Source organism: Achroia grisella, unplaced genomic scaffold (genome assembly GCF_030625045.1).
Source record: "Achroia grisella isolate CSIRO2021 unplaced genomic scaffold, CSIRO_AGI_Agris_v1 utg504, whole genome shotgun sequence".
Classification (NCBI taxonomy): domain Eukaryota; kingdom Metazoa; phylum Arthropoda; class Insecta; order Lepidoptera; family Pyralidae; genus Achroia; species Achroia grisella.
This window is the reverse complement of record NW_026712899.1, coordinates 817,889-840,903: the sequence shown is the minus strand read 5'-3', so window position 1 is coordinate 840,903 and position 23,015 is coordinate 817,889. Positions and strand designations below refer to the sequence as shown.

The 23,015-nt window shown below is 34.0% G+C and overlaps 1 protein-coding gene across 1 annotated transcript in view; it reads right to left on the bottom strand.

The window, feature by feature from the left end:
* Positions 1-23,015, bottom strand: part of LOC131846200 (kinesin-like protein CG14535) — a 520,617-nt gene that overhangs the window by 70,601 nt on the left and 427,001 nt on the right. The window contains exon 5 of the mRNA XM_059195447.1: positions 6,805-6,967. Coding sequence (XP_059051430.1) covers positions 6,805-6,967 — 163 coding nt within the window. The remainder of the gene's footprint in view (positions 1-6,804; positions 6,968-23,015) is intronic.

Sequence of the window (23,015 nt, the reverse complement as noted above, 5' to 3'; positions counted from 1 at the left end):
ATAAGCTATATTATTTTGAAGTTTCATTAAAATTCGACGAGTAGTATTTGCGTGAAAGGGTAACAAACATTCATCTATTCGTGCTCACAAACTTTCGCCTTTATTATATTCGCGATATAAGATTTAGTAATAATTCAACATTTTATTCGTGACTAGCTACTCGCCTCGGCTTCGCACGGGTGTACATGTATTATACATATAAACCTTCCTCTTGAATCACTCTATGTATTAAAAAAAACCGCTTCAAAATCCGTTACTTACTTTTAAAGATTTAAGTATACATAGGGACGGACAGACAGCGACAGCGACTTTGTTTTATACTATGTAATCAGCTACTCACCCCGGCTTCGCACGGGATATACATATATTATATATATAAACCTTCTTGAATCACTCTATCTATTAAAAAAACCGCTTCAAAACCGTTGCGTAGTTTTAAAGATTTAAGCATACATAGAGACGGACAGCGACAGCGACTTTGTTTTATACTATGTAATGATTAAGTAATTTATACAAATTATCTTTTTTTTATATATTTTGTGATTAAATATTATATTTTATATTCAAAGTAAATAACCTGAATACAAAACATAACTCAAATATAAGTAAATATTTTAAGTTGCCTATTGCAGTAGTGGACGTCTTCCGGGCTGCGATGATGATGATGATGATGATTGCAGTAGTTTCATCGTGATTAACCCTTTCCAAATTCTTTTTCTAGAATTACAGCCAGTCTATACTGATAAAATATTCAACCCTTCCATTACTATTCGAAATAACGGGAATACATAAGGAATAACTCAGTACGTGTCCGTTGTCGATATCCTGCTTGCGTCTGGTTCGTGTCTAGGGATTCCAGTCGTGATTCCCGCAGTGCGGCTCGTTAGTCCCTGTCTTATGACATTAGCGGTTGTCCGACGGGCACGTCCTGCGATCGAATGGTCTGTTCGACCGCCCTTGCCCATTTGTAGGGTTGTTACACAACTACTATTTTAATAAAAACCAAATACTAGTAAAAATGTGTATTCTTCCTCGGCTCACAGCGAGAAGTAACAAAACAATATTAGTTCGTCAAAAGTGACATATAAAATAGATATTGTAGTGTATGTGGAAACACCAGCAGTTTATTATCTATCGTCTCGAGCCGAGCGTACACGGACCGCCGTGCGCAAGAGGGGACAGATTCCCTGCGCAAGCGCCGCGGAGCAAAGACGTGGAGCTGTGGCTAACGAGCCGATATTATGTCGATAACAACTTACATACAAGAAGACATAAATAACAAATAAGTGAACACTACAGATATAATAAATATAAAGATTATAAAAAGAATGGTAGACAAGCTGCCAGTAACAAGAGTTATATACTATATAGTATGTTCAACGCTGTAGGGTTATATACATGTTCAACAAAGGACAATTATCTAATAGTTTGCGTATTCTTAAGTTTATTTTATAGAAATAAAACTAACTATTACGTAATGTATATATATTATCTAATTGACGGCATAGGTGGATTAGCAGTTTAGCACACCGCATTGCTGATGGTCGCGGGTTCGATTCCTCGAAGTTACAAATATTTATATTCATGATCTTAAAGTAAAATTAGTAACCTACTCTGAACAATTTTTATGTGTTCTCTGTTTTTATATTACCTATGATTTTTCACATCGAACTTCATTCTTCCGGTTTTTTGTCTATTATAGATCTCGTCTTTTCTGTTTACGTTTTTAAATAAATAAATTGATAAGTACAATGTATGTAAATCATTTCCACAATTGTCATCAATGAGTAATGAGTATTATGTGTATATCACTTTGGGTGTATTCTATGTATAATATATATATATATTTACATAAAAAATATATGTATTTGTATAAGTCATCTAGTACCCATAAAGCTTGTGTAGCTTTAGGTAGCTTCACCTGGGTCTAGATGGCGCTGTGTGTATTGTCCTCGAATTATTATTATTAAATAAATCATAGTGATATTGTAAAAGCAAAATTTATATAGGACGGATATAATTTTATTGTTATGTACGTGTTTAAATATATTATGATTTATTTTATCGAATTGGGTGTTACTTTTCGGTCGTCCATTTCACTATTATTTTGTTTAATTCAGTTATAATTTACATGTGTGAACTCAAAAATGTTCAAGTAAGGTTTCCGCACTGAATATTTGTGGTATCACATGTTAATTGTAGCGAAATTAAACAATCTAAATATATATAACTCAAAGGTGACTGACATAGTGATCTATCAACGCACAGTCCAGCACACTGGACGGATCGGGCTGAAATTTGGCATGCAGGTAAATGTTATGACGTAGGCATCCGCTAAGAAAGTATTTTGATTAATTCTACCCCCAAAGGGATAAAATAGGGGATGACAGTTTATATGAAACTTTGTCAATTTTAAACTGATCGGGCTGAGACTTTGCATACATAAAGCTACTATGACGTAGGCATCTCCTAAGAAAGGATTTTGATAAATTCCACCTCTAAGGGGGGGGATACATCTGTGTACATGTGAACCCAGTACCGCTGAGGCCATCTATGCGCGGTAAGCAACCAATAAATGTTATCATTTATGCAGGTAGTTACTGCGTAGACTTTGTTACTGCACCGTCCGCATTATATATGTACACCTTCTTTTGTATTTCCACTAATATTTAATTTTGTATAAGTTTATGCTTTTAGTTCTCATGTTAAGTGAATTATTTGTAATTCTTAATGAGAATAAATATCTAAAACCTAAAAAAAAAAAAAAAAGGGGATAAATTAACGCGAGCGAAGCCGCGGGCAAAAGCTAGTATAATATAAATCCATTAAGTAGTGATATTATGATTTGATTTGGATTAAGATTAGGATTTGATAGTCATTAGAATTTGGGCTCTGAAGTTTATATTCTGTACGGATTAGTTAGTTCCAACTTAGATGCTATATTTGCAGGTCGGACTCTCCGCAACTCGATTAATAACAAATTAAATCACCAGCTAACTGCTCTCGGATATCGTCCAGCAAATTCACAAATTCAAATTCAAATATCTTTATTCATAGGTCTATTACAGACTCTCATGATATGTCAAATCTACCGTCAGTTCGGAATGAATAGAATAGAATAGAAAATCATTTATTCAAACAAACTTAAATTGAAGCTCTTTTGAATAGTCATCATATTTTTTTTAATCTACCGCTCATTCGGTAAGCTGTCTCATCACAAGAATAACGAGCAAGAAACTTGCGTGTTGCTCTTTTAAATAAGTTTATTATTACTTTACATTTTTAAGTTTAAGTGTGTGAATACAAACTACCAATTAGCACTAATTCAATTAAATATTCAAATAGAAAAAATATTAAGTATACAACCAATTGTCTGAACACTATCTGAACAACTGACTTTAAATAGGAGGTCCTTTATCTGAGGAATCTTTTTCAACGACCGAAGTCGGTAAGCTTGGACAGGAACAATAATGTCTGACTCACGGCGCGTTTAGCCAGCGATCTTATATATGCTAACAACACCTATTATTTATGTACGTAGTATGTATAGGTTAACAATATATGTATAACATAACACATCACATCATTTTTAATCTATTTATATATTGTATAATGTTTTGTAATTGTATAATTGTTTAAGAGCTCGATGTGTAATATATAAACATTCACGTATATATGTATGTAAGTATGTATTTAATTATAGGAGCCAACAGAATATCAGCGCTGCAGACTTATCTGTAGCTTCATGCTGAGTTGGTTGCCTCTTCATCATTGCGACACATAAAGCCACCTCCATTTTTATTTTATTTTGAAAATTATATTTCTGTATTATTTAATTTGTATACTTTATTTCTATTTATAAAATGTGTCTCATGTATGCTATGTGTTTGTAATTGTTGAATAAAGAACTTATCTATCAATTGGTTAAACAATTAATAAGAGGAAATCAGTCATAGTGTAATCACTATGACTGATTTCCTTCCAGCCGTGATGATTTCGACATGAGCAGAACTGACAAGAAACTCAGCTCGTATTCTTTTCAAATAAATGTACATGTTTACAATAATACAGATTCATTTTTAATTCAAATTTAGGATATATACCATACATATGAAAGTCTTTCTTAACTTATTCCATTATGTTCCTGTATAATGTGGGCAGAGTTTTACCGTGTCGCTAATTGGTAGAATCTAATGAGACAGCTGATGATCAGTAATGAGCTCGTACAGACCCAACCGGCTACCTGATCGTTATCGGACCCTCATTAACTTGACTTTCCGGCTTTACTCACTTGAAAGAATCTTTGCTATTTTAAAGCTTAAGTTTTCTTGTCAATTTACTAATATACTTAATATACTTGAATGACGAGTGTGCATGGCAATAGTTGTTCATGCACTGAATTTTCATTTAATGTTAGACATAGACACCTATATAAAAATACATTGTAAATAAACTGGCTTTAAAAAAAAAAAGTAATTCAATTGAGTTTCTTGCCAGTTCTTCTCAATTGGATCTATATACCGAACTGGACGGTAGGGAAAAAATAAAATTATAATGTAAAAATTTGACGTTCATGAGCGGCTAAAATGTCCTACATCAATAAATGATTTTTGAATTTGAATTTGAATTTGAATGTATTTCGTAAGTGTGCGAGTGAGTATGCGAGTGATGTGAAATTATGTTCAATTCTATTGTAACAAGATCATATACACCTTATATATTTATTTTTCTATTAATTTTAATATCATTCATATGTATGTTAGTCTTTAAGGTATATTTTATGGGCCAATAGCAGCCAGAAATTAAATAAATAAATAAATAAAGTATATAGATACCGTAATTGATTATGAAATCATTCCGAACTAACGGTAGATTTGACATATCATAAGAGTCTGTACTAGACCTACATGAATAAAGATATTTTGAATTACGAATTTTATAAATATAGACGGCCGCGGTGGTTCAGTGGTTTAGCTCACCGCTTTATTTCTGATGGTCGCGAGTTCGATTCCTCGCACGTTGCAAATATTATTATTCATGAGTATGATTGTTTGTATTAGTATGTAATATTATATTATCTGTGGTATTAGTGTGGGTGTTTTCTATATATATTATGTATCTACAAAAACAAATATTTAAGTATCAAATCTGTTGTCTCCATAATTCAAGCTCTGTTATGCTAGGTGCTAGCGCTGTGTGAATTGTCCAGTGTGCAGGGTTATTATTAAATAATGAAGTTGCAGATGGTCGCGAGTTCTATTCCTCGCACTGTACGAAAATTTTTATTCATGAGCATGATTGTTTCTATCAGTGTGGGTGTTCTATATCTACAAAATCTATATTTACATTATGTATATATTTACAAAATAAAATATGTAAGTACTAAATAAGTTGTCTAATACCCATAATATATGCTCTGCTATGCTAGGGACTAGATAGCACTGTCTGAATTGTCCAGTATCAAGGGTTATTATTAACTAATGAAGATGCAGTACGAGACGTTTTGATATTACCCTGGGCGGTTTTATAGTGGTGCTGATATATTTTTGATAAAAATACTATCGTTATATGATTATGTAGCATATCGGAAAATATAATATGTCTCTTTCTATATCATTATCTCTTATCTATCACAGATGATTTGACTGTATCTGTGGTCCACCAGTATACTACTCTTCGTTACTTCCTTCAATTCAAAGTCAAATTTACAATATCTTTACATTTTAAATTTGACTTCATGTAGATCTATTACAGACTCTTATGATATGTCAAATCTACCGTCAGTTCGGAATGATTTCGAGATGAGAACTGATGAGAAACTCAGCTCGTATTCTTTTCAAATAAATGTTGTACATGTTTACAATAATAAAGATTCAGTTAAATTCAAATTTGGAAATTACTTACTTCATACAATGATTCGATACAATTGATATTTAATAGAATTATTTTCCGGAAGTCCATTTCACTACTCGATGGATTAGATTATTTTGTTTAATTCCGCTGCAATTAGCACGTGTGAGACCCCAAATATTCGGTGTGGAAACTTGACTACCGTTACGACCTTCTAATGGTGATCAAATTCCGACCGTTTTTAAGTCTACACCCATATTGCGACACATGTTTCGCCTTCCGCCTATTATTATTTCATTGAATTAGTGCTAATCGGTGGTTTGTATTCACACACTTAAACTTAAATTGTAACTAAGAATAAATTATTTAAAAGAGCAACACACAAGTTTCTTGCTCGTTCTTCTTGTGATGAGACAGCATTCCGAATGAGCGGTAGATTAAAAATAAAATTGTTATGACTATTCAAAAGTGCGTCAATGTAAGTTTATTTGAATAAATGATTTTCTATTTTATTCTATTCTATTCTGAACGAGGCATGATCAGGCGTTGAATAGAGTTCCGATATAGCTTGGACGCCGTGTTTAAACCTGCGTTCAAGGCTAGGCTTCCAAGCTTATGTACATAAACTTCATATCTCTCATGCTAATTATAGCGGAATTAAACAAAATAATATCAATCATCATCAAATTCAAATTCAAAAATCATTTATTCATGTAGGACATTTTAGCCGCTTATGAACGTCAAGTTTTTACATTATATTTTTTTTTCCCTACCGTCCAGTTCAGTATATAGATCCAATTGAGAAGAACTGGCAAGAAACTCAATTGAATTACTTTTTTTTTAAATCCAGTTTATTTACAATGCAGAGGTATATATATAGGTCATAATTATGTAGTGCAATACAATTGAATTAGAAATTCATAAGGTCAAAACGAAAGGTAAAAGTGGACTTACCTTCCCAACTCCAGTGGGTTCCTTCACACCCAATCTCCGCAGTAAAGCTGGTGGTGGAAGTGGCGGTGCCTTGTGTATCGCTGAGCTGAAGCCGCTTGATGCATCATCTTCTCGGCGTCGCCTCTCGCGGTGGGGTGACCCTCCGCTGCATTTCGTTGATGTTCTGCTGACAAATTACCATAATTAACAATCATTTTTCACTATTCGACTTCGTTGGATTCAAAGTTTTGACGACCTCGGTGGTCCAGCGGTTTAACATACCGCTTTACTTCCGATGGTCGCGGGTTCGATTCCTCGAACACAAACATTTATGTTCATGAGTATGATTGTTTGTCTGGGTGTTTTATATGTATAACATGTATTTACGAAAATGAATCTATGTATTTGTATCAGTTATCTGGTGTCCATAACACAAGCTTTAGCTAGCTTAACTTGGACTTGGCTAGCTGAAGTTGGCTCTGTGTGGATTTTTTAATAAATAACATTTATAAAATAAATGCCTTAGCCTTTTGAATAGCCTTAGAATTGCCTTTGCCTTAAAACAGAGGTACTGTTTTATTAATTCTTTTAATAATATTGATAACCCTGAACAATTCACACAGCGCCATCTAGTCCCAAGCTAAACTGAGTTTGCGTTTTAAATACTAAACAATTGATACAAATACTTATATACATTTTTTTTTTGTAAAGTAATACATAGTATACATAGAAAACAGCCAGACCAATACAAACAATCATACTCATGAATACAAATTTGTGCCGTACAAGGACTCGAACCCGCGACCATTATAAGTAAGGCGCAAGTAAAAAATAGCACGTAACGTTACAAAAGGCTTTTGTAATTGAAAAAAGAGCAGAAATACATTTATTTTAAAGTCAACGTCGTGCCCAAAACTGCCCGAAGCAGTCGAAGCAGGATGGATGAGTTTTACGTGACGTCCCCGAAGCAAAGGCCCTTTTACATTTTTCAAAAATTCGTCTCGCGTGCTTCGTGTAGAGATGTATAGGTTGGTTGCACGTTGGGTATTATTTCTCGACGTTACCCCAATGTATTGTTATGCAATGATATTTTTGTTATGTTGCAAATATTACAGCTTGCTCTGAAAATTAAGTAAGAATAATAGTTTTTTAGATCTGCTCAATTCGACGACCTCGATGGTCTGGCGGTCAAGCACACCGCTTTACGACCGATGGTCGCGGGTTCGATTCCTCGCACGGCACAAACATTGATTAACAAAAAACAACAATGATTACGTCGTACAGTCGTAGTAACATCTTATATATAAAATTCTCGTGTCACAGTTTTGTTCCCATACTCCTCCGAAACGGCTTGACCGATTCTCATGAAATTTTGTGAGCGTATTGAGTAGGTCTTAGAATCGGCCAACATCTATTTTTCATCCCTCTATATTACGGGTAGTCCACCCCTAATTTTTTTTTTTAATTTTAGGGCAATCGTTTTCCGGGACATCTAGTATTCTAATATAAAGACGTCTATAGACTGATATTGAACTCATCGGATCATTCATCATATTCGCGAGTAATAATATCAAAAATGCACTGCAGTATAGTCTGACTTTTCGTCGAGGCAGTCGACAGTGCTGAAGTAAGGGGGTGAACAGACGAGTGATGGATGGAGTTTACGTGAGGGGGCACCACGTCGTGCCGTATTTTATTTTAATGCCATCGACAACTCTTAAAATTGAAAATTCTCCCTGTATTGCAGATAGGGTTGACAACGAAAACAAACTTATTATCAACCAACTGTACTCGCGATTTCGTCCTCGTGGATATTAACAAAAAAGTTAATTAGAAAATTTTTCTGAAATAAAATTAGCCTAAGTCACTCCTTATTACATCAGCTACCTGCCAAAAAAAGTCCCATCAAAATCGGTCCAGCCATTTCAGAGATTAGCCGGAACAAACTGAGAGACAGAAAAAAATTGTAAAAAATGTTATTTTTGTATATGTCCCGTATTTATATTCATATGTATGTAGTAAAAAACGGTTATTTCAATATTACAAACAGACACTCCAATTTTATTTATATGTATAGATTTAAAAAAGACATGTTATAATTTAAATAATCTAAATTAAATATTGTAATGAGTGAAAATTGTGATTGGTACAGTTTATGCTGTAAATAATATAAATGATGTATTGGAGTAACTTGAAACAGTAATGCTCGCTATACAGTTCAAACTTGTGGCGGCGTGGTGGGCCGGGTCAAAATAGTTGAGTGCAATGATGGCTGGCTCATCCGTCATACTCGTGAATGACTGTTGCTTGTGGGGACTGGTCTGTTCGGGTTACGAACACTGATTAGACTATTTGCTTTTACAATAGCATATACTGGTAGTCTGCTCCCCCAAATTTGGACTTAACTGAATCTGTATTATTGTAAACATGTACAACATTTATTTGAAAAGAATACGAGCTGAGTTTCTTGTCAGTTCTTCTCATCTCCAAATCATTCCGAACTAACGGTAGATTTGACATATCATAAGAGTCTGTAATAGACCTACATGAATTTGATTTTAAATATATATTATATATACGAAAATAGGGGATTGTTAGTAATGTGGACTAATGACCCCATTGCTTGCACTGTATCATGTGAGGTTGACCTCCACGCGGCCTCCCCTGGATACAATTGTGATAAATTCCTTGTGAATTTATCACGATGCTGTCACTTTATTTTTACATAGTTCACTGGTACCCTGGTAAACTGTTAGCACAGACAGATGCACTATTCCATTATCATTTATAATATATATATTCTCTAATACTTTAGTAGATTAGTACTTAGACATATAACAAACAACTGCAAAAATATTTTCAACTTTTGCGATATCATACTCACTAATTTTAATTACTTATTTCCAATTAGATGCTTTGTAATATTATTCTAGTTTAACTAAATCATACGTGACGTGCTGGTTTTGACAACCCTATTGTAGGTGACATTCCGAAAGGTAGGATATACAGTGAAAGTATTACGTGATCACTAGTAATATTAAATTAAACTAGTTATTAGAAAAAATATAATAATAATAATAATCTCAGGACAATTCACACAGCGCCATCTAGACCCAAGTTAAGCTAGCTAAAGCTTGTGTTATGGGTACTAGACAACTGATACAAATACATAGAAATATGTATTTTTTTTCGTAAATACATACATATTGTAAATACATACCTTATGGTCGCGGGTTTGATTCCTAACATGACAAAAACATTTTGTTCTCATGAGTATTGTTTGTAACGCTCTAGGTGTTTTCTATGTATATTATATTTATATTACAAAAAAATTATTTATATCTATCAGATGCCTAGTACTTATTATTTCTATGTATATTATGTATGCATAGAAATAATGCGCACATGTTAATTTCAGTTGATAATATTATTATTAACTGAAATTAACATGTGCGCCATCATTATCATCATCACCATTTTTTATGGTTGTCATTGCTTGATGATTTTCACACGCAATGACGTCTATAACCCCATCAAAGGGAGATATAGAAAATATATACATAAAGAATAATAATCATCTCAGGGCAATCCACACAGTGCCATTTAGACCCAAGTTAAGCTAGCTAAAGCTTGTGTTTTGGGTACTAGATAACTGATACGAATACATAGATATATTTTTGTCGTAAATACATACATATTATACATAGCAAACACCCGGACCGATACAAATAATCATACTTATGAATACAAAAGTTTGGGCCGTCCGAGGAATTGAACCTGCGTCCATCGGAAGTAAGGCGGTGTGCTAGACTAAAAATCTAAGTAATATTTCAGTACTCTAGTACCAATAACACCTGCTTTGCTTACCTTAGCACTTGGTGACGCTGTGTAAATTGTATTGAGGGTATTATATCCTCCCTCCAACTCTCCCCCTCTCCCCCTAACTCCCCCCCCCCCTCTCGTGTACTACTTAGTACTTACACGCTAATAACATTGTAATTACTTGCAGGATTCCTATGAAACCGTTCCGATACAATGAACTTTCTATGCTGTACGAGCAAACGTTGCAGAATGCGAGTGGCGTGCACACCTCGCGTGCCAAGTCCCCCATGCTTTATGGGGGCAGAACTATTAACATTCTTATATGGGAATGTTTAGATAACTGTTAACTTTCGTTGTCGACTGTTTTCGGTTATTGTATACAACCATGGAAGAGTTTCGGTTGAAGTTCAGACGGGTATGGTAGGAATCGAAATTTGTTATCGCTGATAAATAGATATTTGTTTGTATTTGTAGTCGATGTAGTCGATGATGACCTCGGTGGTCTAGCGGTCAAGCACGCCGCTTTACGTTCCATGGTCGCGGGTTCGATTCCTCGCACGGCACAAACATCATGAATATGATTGTTTGTATCGGTCCGGGTGTTTTCTATGTATAATATGTATGTATTTACGAAAAAAAAAAATATCTATGTATTTGTATCAGTAATCTAGTACCCATAACACAAGCTTTAGCTTTAACTTGGGCCTAGTGTGAATTGTCCTGAGATAAAAAAAAATATATAATAATAATAATAATATTTGAATTTTGTTTACCTTTATTATCATCAAAAATGATTCATTTATCCGCAGAAAGAGTATATAAATACTTGTGTGCCACTGTTCTGGATTTACTGGAAGACATATCTTCCAGAGATAAGTCCACCTATGGCTACATTTTACCATCACACCGCTCGCCATCGACAGGGAATTCATTCCCACACACAAAACCTAAGTGGTCTCGAACAGAGTGGTTTAAGAAGAGTACACTTAGATTGTCTTGTTAGAACTTCCTGCCGACGTTTTCGCACGAGACTATAGCATGAGGGTTTTCAAAAGGGTATATTAAGGTTTTTAAAGGTCAGCAACGCACACGTGACACCCCTGGTGTTTCAGGTGTCCAAACCGCTTCAAAATCCGTTGCGTAGTCTCAAAGATTTAAGCACACATACGTACGGACAGACAACGACAGCGACTTTATTTTATGTAATGAAGAAGATACAATATTTTTGAATCACTCTATCTATTAAAAGGAACCGCTTCAAAATCCGTTGCGTAGTCTTAAAGATTTAAGCATACATAGGTACGGAGTACGGACAGACAGCGACAACGTCTTTTATACTATGCAATGAAGATAGAATTTTCCAAAAAATTCGATTAGATATGCAAGAATGCACAATAAAATTCCCGAAACAGTAAAACGAAAGTCACGAAACTTCAGAACGGATCGTTTGGCGTTCGTGAGGTGGCTACCGATCGAAACTTTCTAATTGTCATGACGGAATTATAATATTCTCCTTCTGACTTCCAGACAACATAATTGATGTCAAACTATATTCCATTAACTAGTAAATTAACTGTAGGTATACTGTTCACGTGTTAATTTCAGTTAATAATAATAATCATTATCATCATCACCATTTTTTATGGTTGTCATTGTTTTATGTTCTTCACCCGCAATGATAAGTCTATTAAAGTGAGAGAAACCAGTAAATTAACTATAGACTTTCTGTGCACATGTTAATTTCATTAATAATAATAATAATTATCATCATCACAATTTTTTATGGTTGTCATTGTTTAATCTTCTTCACCTCGCAATGATAAGTCTATTAAAGAGAGAGTGGCCAGTAAATTAACTATAGACTTTCTGTGCACATGTTAATATCCGTTAATAATAATAATCATTATCATCATCACCATTTTTTATGGTTGTCATTGTTTGATGATTTTCGACCGCAATGACAAGTCTATCACCCCATCAATGGGAGATATAGAAAATATATATATAAAGAATAATAATAATCTCAGGGCAATCCACACAGTGCCATCTAGACCCAAGTTAAGCTAGCTAAAGCTTGTGTTATGGGTACTAGATAACTGATACGAATACATAGATATATTTTTATCGTAAATACATACATATTATACATAGAAAACACCCGGACCGATACAAATAATCATACTTATGAATACAAAAGTTTGGGCCGTCCGAGGAATCGAACCTGCGATCATTGGAAGTAAGGCGGTGTGCTAGACTATTGACATCGTTAGCAATATTTTTTAGTCAGCGACCTCAGTGGTCTAGTGCTTTAGCAGACTTACTTCCGACGGTGGATGGGATCGACTCCCCGGAATGCTCGTATTCATGAGTATGATTGTTTGTATCGGTCTGGGTTTTTTCTATGTATATAGAAAAAAGTGTATTACTCTCATCATAAAGGCGAGAGATACAGCTTTATTTATTCAACAGATGAAGCCTTCTAGCTTCATACAAAAACTATCCCTGTTGTACATATGATTTCATGAAAGACATGCATAATATTCGTTTGGTATTAGTCAGCGTACGAAAACTGCTCGAATCCAGAAACGTAGCAATATCAAAGCACGCCAGTGTCTGTACGTCGGCTGATTTCACGGGCCGGTTGCTTCGCTGAAAACAACCCCGAAAAGGTCGAGTCTTGACATTTGATAGAATGTTCCTTGGGGCATGAGTGAGCCGCTTTTGGATCGTGTTTTATTATTTTCGATAGAATTATAAAGTGGAATGTTTCGGCTATGATCATTGAGATTGGTTGTGATACAACGAGGAGTCAAATTCAAAAATCATTTATTCATGTAGGACATTTTAGCCGCTTATGAACGTCAAGTTTTTACATTATAATTTTTTTCCCTACCGTCCAATTCGGTATATAGATCCAATTGAGAAGAACTGGCAAGAAACTCAATTGAATTACTTTTTTTTTAAAGCCAGTTTATTTACAATGCATAGGTATTTATATAGGTATCTATGTCTAACAGTAAATGAAAATCCCGAACATGAAAACTATTGCCATGCACGCTCGTCATTCAAGTAATCGTTTAGTGAGTAATAGGCTTTGCTCAGTAAATATGATTTAACAGATGTTTTGAATTTATTTAAGGGGTCTACCCTCTTTAGACGGGCAAAGATAAGGCTATTTTCACGAATTTTTTTGACCGGTATACGTCATAAATATGACATAAAAACTGTTAGGCCTAAAAAATACACTATTTGATTACACAAGTTTTTTTTTATATTTATTTTAATCATTTTTATACATAAAAATGAATATTGCTGTTTTCCAAAAAAAAAGATGAGTGTGCGCTGTTGATGAAATATCTGGAATGGATATTTGAATATATAAAAAAAATAATAGTTTTAGATTCAGTAAGTAAATGGCTATAGCGCATATCATACGATTTTTTTTTTAAAAAAATGACAAAATGGCAGCTATTTTTCGAAAAAGTACGAAAAATCACGTTTTTTTCGTCGTTCTTTGCCAAAAATAAATAGTTAAACTCAAAATTTCAAAAATCGTATGATATACGCTATAGCTATAGTCATCAAGAACATGTGGTTAAATTTGATGAAACTTCGGTTGAATAATATAGGAGATTTTATCATCAAGCTGCGTCCAAAAACATCATTCCGAGAAAAACGCGTTTAAAGTTTTCTGTAACGAAAAATCGTGAAAAAAATCTTACTTACGTCTAATCAGCGATGTCTGCACCATACATTATGCCTTCATCTTCTTCATAGTGCACATTTTCATCCAAAATAGCCTATGCCTTCGTTTCGTTCTGTTTGCTTACTAAGACATCATTTAAAACGGTTTGCAGTGATGCGCGTTCTGTCAAAGTCAGCAGCAAACTGTGCAGAGTCGGGCCGATTTTGACGCCCATTACTTCCAAGATTTTTAATACTGGATGAAATCCTTCGTTAAAAATACAAGCAGCTGTTTGACAAGCTATTTCAACAATTTTTTTTCCGCAAAAGTGTGTGTGGGATGCCATTGACCAGACACAGTTGTTGAAAGATTCGTTATTATTCTATTTGTACCGACATCTTTCAAGCAGTTCTTGTTTTGTGAAATCGTCGTAGATCGGTTTTAAAACTTCTCGCTGTCCATACTATATATATCTTTATCACAAGTTTTACACTTTAAATACTCTTGCAACGTAGAGAAAACCAGGAAAAACTGTATAATACTGTATTCTAGACGTTTGATCCATATTATCGAATACTGGTATCTTCCGATTGTTGTAACTTCGACGCAGATGCACTATATTAAAGCACATAACTTGTATTTGCCTTTTCAAGACAATCATGTAAGCACTCCATGAAATTTCCGCTTTTTCGGAGAGCTCGAACATGGACGTCTCCAAATATAGCAGTTTGATTAACACTTTTCTTGTCCATTTCGGTAATCACGAGCACAATAGATTTGAATTTTTCAAATACGACTAATATAGTTCTAATGGAACGTTATCTAAATGTTCCTAACAATAAGACAATTCGCGCCATCACTAATACATCGTCCAAAAGTACAGTTAGACTACATCTTTATAAATTTTCAGTATGATACTTTTAAATATGTATACTTTCGAAAAATAAAAAAAAAAAAAAAATTCGATTTTTTCAAAACAAAGAAACTGTAATTCCAATATATCCTTTGGTATCTTATTGTAAAATTTTATACCTATTCCCATAAAAGACCTATTGACTTTTTCTAAACGATATTTACATGAAAGTTTGTCTTAAAAGAGAACAATATTGAATAATATTGCTGTTTTTTTGAAATAAGTCAAGATTTTTAATGAACATATATTATTTGAATATATAAATTGAGAATCAATATATATTTGCCTCTTTGAATTTCTCTTTTAATGAGTCACGACTCTTCATACAATAGATTGCTCGTTAGTTAGAAGAGTAACAAGCATCCATCCATACTCACAGGATGGATGTTTGTTACTCTTTCACACAAAAATTACTTTTTGATGAAACTTTACAATAATATAGGTTGTACATCACTAGCTGCGCCCGCGATTTCATCCTGTAAAATGACGATACTTCCATGTAAACTTTCTTCTTCCCTTTCACACCTTACAACCCTTTTTTCGAATTAAAAAGTAGCCTATGTCCTTTGTCAGGGTCTAAACTATTTGCGTACTAAATTTCATTTAAATCGGTTCAGTGGTTTCGTCGTAAAAACGAGACAGACAGACAGACAGAGTTACTTTCGCATTTATAATATTAGTAAGGAGTAAGGATAATAACACATAAGCTGTAATTTACAAAGATATTATGTCAATTGGGTTGCAAGTGTGTGTGATGCAGGCGAAGCTGCACGGGTTGACTAGTATAGAATATACTTTATTTGTAACATATTGTATGTTAAAGAAAAGGCATCATTACATGGCATAAAATAAAGTCACTGTCGCTGTCTGTCCGTCCCTATATATACTTAAATCTTTAAAACTAAGCAACGGATTTTGAACTGGTTTTTTTTATAGATAAGAGTGATTCTAGAGGTAGGTTTATATTATAATACATGTCCACCCGGGCGAAGCCGGAGCGAGTAGCTAGTAAACAATATATTAAAGAACACATGTATATTTAGAATAAGGCGGCCTTATTGCTGAAAGCAATCTTTTCAATACAATCAATGTATATTTTAAAAACATGTAGCAGTGCTACAAATTCAGAGGATTTTCGTGGTGTTTTTTTACATGGAGCATTTTTAATATACCAAATGACCTTTTCTAAAGATTTACGTAAATATAGTTAATAGATGTACTTTAAAAGAAACAACAGTTCTTGCCAGTTCTTCTCAATGTTCCTAACAATAAGACAATTCCCCATCACTAATAATCCCCTACATTATCAGTGAGTAACGTGAACTGTATTACATGCAGGCAGCGCTGCGGTAGGAAACTAGTATTAATATAAACAACAAACTGTAAGCAAAGACAGCGTAATTAGTATTATAAGTCTTCTGCGAAGCTCTACAGCTGCGTATATTTAATGAAATTATGCTTTAATTAGACATAGAAAGAGAACAATATTGAATAATATTGTAATTTCTATTTGACCACAAAACTTTTAATTGGACTATATTTTGTGGATATATTTGGTATCAATATATATTCCTTTTAATTTTGAGCTTTTAAGGAAACTTGATTCTATTAATAATCAAATGTATTGTTATATTAATCTCTTACTTAATTTTTTTATTTATTTTTTTAATGTGTTGTTTGAGCTATTGTCAGGTGCATGTAGCACCTGTAGCACTGCGACCTATATAGATCTATTGCTCGCCCTTTTTTCAGAGTTCGCTACCTAGACCCGTCAGGGACAAGAATTGAAGGATATTCTTCTAGGTCAACAAATTTTATAGAAATAAATCGAATTTCATAAATAATAATTATTGTTTTTGATTGTTTAATAGATTTAGGAGTATAAAAAGTTAGTTTTAAATCAGTGACTTTGTACAAATTCAGAGGATTTTCGTGGTCGTTTCTTTTAATTAGGTTATTTTTATTTTAGATGTTTTTGTTTTAAATTTTTCCATTAACATTTTTGAAATTCATGTAATTAGCTATAGTTTTACCTTTAATGTCTTTGAATTAGATAATTGAAAATTTTTTTTTTGTCTTAATCACAATACTTTTCTTTAAAACAGCTGAATATTTTGGCTCCAGCGGTTTGTGTTGCCATTAGCCACGACTAATACTTACATAGATAATAAACATTACACCTTCTACAATAATAGATGACTTAAACAATCCACATGTTGAAAATATATTCACAACTGAGTAGCGTGACGCGTTATCAAAGTATCCATATTGAATTTTTTTAATTAATTACATTTTAATGGCGTTAAATGGCGGCAAAAACGTTTTATTTACGTTCGACTAATAATACCATAGACCATAATACTTACATACGTTACTCCTTCTATAACAATATACAACTATATACAATCCACATGTTGAAAATATATTCACAACCGTGTAGCGTGACGTTTACACTAGATTTACACAACAAAATTAACTCTCATAAAATATCAAAGCGTTCATATTGTAATTTTTTAATTCATTACACTTTAATGGCGGCAAAAACGTTTTATTTACGTTCGTGATTTGAATTATGTGGCATATTGTAATTGCGCGTTTTTTCGAGGGTTGTTCCCGTAACATATAAATTATGAGAAGTGGAACGGTAACGCGCTATAATACATATTTTAGCGCGATAAGCCAGCGATCTATGACGCGTGGTGCTTTTTAATTTTACTCAGTCATGGCTACCCGCCCCGGCATGCTTTTTTTCGGACTACTCTAATGCTGTTGGCTGCAGCTCGCCTTTACAGCTTCACTGGACGATAGGGGGCGAGTGCAGATGACACTCCAAACCAAGGAAGGACTTATGCGGCTGAAGGGCAACTCCCGCCTGGCGGATACGACTGTAGTCTGAGGACACCGCTAGGGGTTCGAACCTCGGCTCTGGCCGTCGTTTTATCGATACCCGTTTTACGTTACATCGATACCGGAGGGGGCTCCGGCACGTGTGTATATGTTGCCATTCAAGAGGACTAAGATTTTCATGCCTCTTATCCTCCGGCTTCGGTGGTCCAGTGGTTTAGCACACTGCTTGACTTCCAATGGTCGTGGGTTCGCACGGTACAAACATTTGTATTCATGATGTATTATTTGTATCGTTCTGGGTGTTTTTTATGTATGTATTTTGAAAAAAAAAGTCAAGGGACTTACATCAGCTACCTGCCAAAAATAGTCCCGTCAAAATCGGTCCAGCCATTTCAGAGATTAGCCGAAACAAAACAGACGGACAGACAAAAATTGTAAAAAATGTTACTTTGGTGTATATTATAATATATTTATATTCATATGCACGTAGTAATAAACGGTAATTTCAATATTACAAACAGACACTCCAGTTTAATTTATATATATAGATAAAAAATTATTACGCCACATGTAATGTCGCTCAAATATTACTTGAGCACCTTTTGTTTCTGTGACTAGACGATTTTTTATTAGCAACATTGTGGCAATGAGCCAAGTAGCTGAACATTTTAAATAAAATTTGGACCTTACGCTATTCGGTTTATAGTCCATTATGGAGGCGCATGTTGAGTTAACGGTAATGGCCATTGTTTGAAATGATGTCAATAAATGTACAAGCTTTCAAAACTGTCCAAATAACGCTTTGTCTAGTAACGGACACGTTCGAGTAAGTTGATTTTCCATTTGCCTTGTATGGGGCGTGTTCAATTTCGTACACATGTACCTGTACGATTTCGTACGTGTGTACGAAATCGACGTAAATTTTGTTTAGTTAAACAGATTAACAATACATAAGTGTACAACTTTTTATGATTAAATTTTGTATTGAAATATTAAATCTATTATATGCTTTAATATAATATTTTATGTATAATATATGTGTAATCATGAAACCATGTATGATATAATATATATCACTACAGTGAAAACTTCTATTAAAAGCCTTGCCGTGTATCAAATCGCAGCGGGAGCCTAAGAATTAAAATAAATCAAAATATATATATATAGTTAAAAAAAAACTGTGAAACGAAAAAAAAAATTGTTTAAATTGGAATTATACAGCACCATTATATATGCTAATAAATTATCTGTATAATGTACAGTTATCATTGCCTTGCCTTTACCCATTATTTGTGGTCCGCGCAGTATGTCATTCTCTTCCACTGCTCTCTATAAATTATTCTTTTGTTCATAATCTTTCACACAATCCATCCATCTTTTCTTAGTACATCCATCCATATTCAATATATTTCCAAAGACATCCTCATTCCTCCGCATAACGATAATCAATCTGTTACCTCATTTGTAATATACACATTCCTTCTTCTGTCCTTCCTGGTAACCCCATACATCCGTCTTAACATTCGCATTTCTGCCACATGCACTCGCCTTTCGTCCATCCCCTTTACGGCCCAATATTCAGATCCATACAAAATTACAGGTCTTATGATGGATTTATATACTTTACCCTTTAGTTTCAAGGGCATTCCGGGGTCGCATATATATGTATCGCATTATCTGTATAATGTACAGTACTTAATAATAATGAGATCCATAGATAATTCGTTTCATTTGTAAGTTGTGAATGATTTTGGTTGTAAGGCACGGATTGGAAGGGCAAACATAGCGCCATCTAGTCCCACGATAAGCAGAGATCGTGTTATATACCACACAACTGATATAAATACTTAGATATTTTTTTTAAATACTTACATAATAATGTATATTATTAAAAATAAAAATAAAATATATTAAACTATAATAAATAATCCTGGTAGATCTTATGATTATTTTTTATAGTTTAATATATGGTAGACTACTATGGTACTCACGGTAGACCATATGATTATTTATTATAGGTTAATATATTTAATTTGTACGATAATCTTTGTTATATATACACATATTATTTTTGAGTATTAATCCACTTTATATTTCAATATTACTTAATAAATTGAATACAAATGACTTTGAAGAAAATTATATCAGGCATTAAGTCCGCCAATTTAGTACGCAAAAGAATAAGAATTATATTCATGAATACAAATTTACTGCGAGGAATCGAACTCGAGGCGAGTTCGACCATCGGACAACAAATAAAACCAAACAATAATAATAATCTCAGTAAATCTAGCGGTGTGCTTGTGTTATGGGTACTAGATAACTGATACAACTACATAGTTAATTTTTTTTTTCGTACATACATACATATTATATATAGAAAACCACCGATGAATCATACTCATGAATACAAATGTTTGTCGTCGAATATATAAAATATAATTAGTACGTGCGCGTTGCTGACCCTTGAGAAACGTCTCTCGAGAAAACCTCGGCAGGTAGTTCATTCCATAATCTAAGTGTACCCGGGAGGAAGCTCCTCTAATACTGCACTGTCCGAGATTTAGGTTCCAGCGTATGGGGATGAATTCCCTGTCGATGGTAAAAGGTAGCCGTGAAAGTATATTCGCACACAAAGTAATGCGAAGTCTCGTCTCAAGCTAAGTGCCTTGATACCGCCAGAGTGATTAGGATCATCGACAATTCTCATATCACGTCTTTAAACCAAGTCAAAAAGAGCTGGTATCCAGGTACCACCTGCCCAAAGATGAAAGCATTCATCCTGATTATCTGGATGAATGGCGGCTCTCCACAAAGCGGTTTTCTTAGAAACTTTTTGCCACGCACAACCTAAATTACCAGAATCACCTTCCACCAATGATATTTCCGAACCGATACGATATTGAAACCTCCAAGAAAAGAGCTTATTCCTTCTTAAAAGGCCGACAAAGAACTAGCAATTTCCCTGGTGTATTTTCTGTATTTAGATTTGGATTAATACAAATCATTAGCAAATAATAGGGACATACGAGCATATAATTCGTTGTTCTCCCAATGGACGTCTACTATATATATATGTATACATATATATATATATATATATTACACGTGGACTGGTACATACCAACACGCAACATCCGTATGAATATTTTATATGAGAAATTGCTGACATCCTACGGAACCTCGCGTACTCGACGTGCGGCCTAAGGCTGTGGACACACGAGCTACTTTCACTGTATTTTAATATTTTGTTTTTGTATGAACATTTAAAGAGCATGATGGAAGATTGTTAAAAGCAGCAGTTCCACTGACGAGAGTGTAGCTCGTAAATTATGAATGAATGAATTTATTTATTCATTCATGAATATTGTACATTGTGTTTGTTGATATTAAGTACAGATTTTCAGGTTCGGCATCGGTAGTCTAGCGGTTTAGCTACCGTTTTACTTCCGATGGTCACAGGTTCGATTCCTCTCACGGTACAAATATTTGTATTCATGAGTATGATAGAGAGATAATAGTAATAATATCCAGGGACAATGTAGTTAAATAAAAATAAAAAAAATATTCATGAAATAATAAACACAAAAACAGACAAACTTTACATTTACCGCCACAATCGTAATGCAAAATTCACGTGTTTCAATGGACAATAAATTTAACGATATGTATCGTTTTTTAATTATCTAGACACAACGCCATCTAGATTTTAGCTAAATATACTGCAAACACTGTGTAAACACATTTTGTAAATAATAATACCAACTACAATAATACAAACAAAATGAATAATACAAATCATGAATACAAATGTTTGTGTCTAACATGGAATGGAACCCGCATAACAAAATAAAGATTTATTACAAATGTTTGTGTCTATTCTGGAGCCCGCATAAAAAAGAAGTGACTAAACAACGGATAAAAATATTTATACACATTTTGTAAATAATACATAGGAAACAAATGTTTGTGTCTATCGAATGAAACTTATACAATAATACAAACAAAATGAATAATATAGGTCGATAAATGAGAAGTGAATACAAATGTTTGTGTCTATCGTGGAATGGAAACTGCATAGGTCGATAAATGAGAAGTGAGTGAATACAAATGTTTGTGTCTATCGTGGAATGGAAACTGCATAGGTCGATAAATGAGAAGTGAGTGAATACAAATGTTTGTGTCCAATGGAACCTGCATACATCGAAATTAAAGCGGTGTATTAAACCGTTAGGCTTCCGAAGCCGTCAAAATAATCATCCGATAAAAAATATATGCGTCTCGTGTGTCCTAGCCTCAAGTCGAGTAAATGTTACCATCTAGCAAAGTGCCTGAACATGTAGTGTACTTACTAATGTAATATTGTATGATACGGTACATGAATATAGAATAACTGACATATTAAGTCCCACCGCTGGGATCTGTATCGTAAATAAACGTAAGAGTAGATTTATAAAAAAAAAAAAATTTTTTTATACTTCGATGGTGGCAAAGTCATATGGTCCTTCTTATAATAATAATAATATTTCAGGAGAATTCACACAGCGCCATCTAGTCCCAAGCTAAGCAGAGCTTGTGTTATGGGTACTAGACAACTGATATAAATACATGGATACAATTTTTTTGTAAATACATACATATTATACATAGAAAACACCCAGACCGATACAAACAATCATACTCATAAATACAAATGTTTGTACCGTGCGAGGAATCGAACCCGCGACCATCGGATAGTAAAGCAGTGTGCTAAACCAATAGACCACCGAGTCTGTCTGCTTTATGGTAAATGGTTAGCGTAGCCTATAGGGGTGTTACGTGCGCGTTGCTGACCTTTAAGAAACCTTAATATACCCTTGAAAAACCCCATGCTGTTGTCTCGTTACAAAACCTCGTCAGAAAATCACCGATCTTTTTGGACACGCTTCACCTTTCCTATGGAAGATAGATAGATAGATAAAAAAT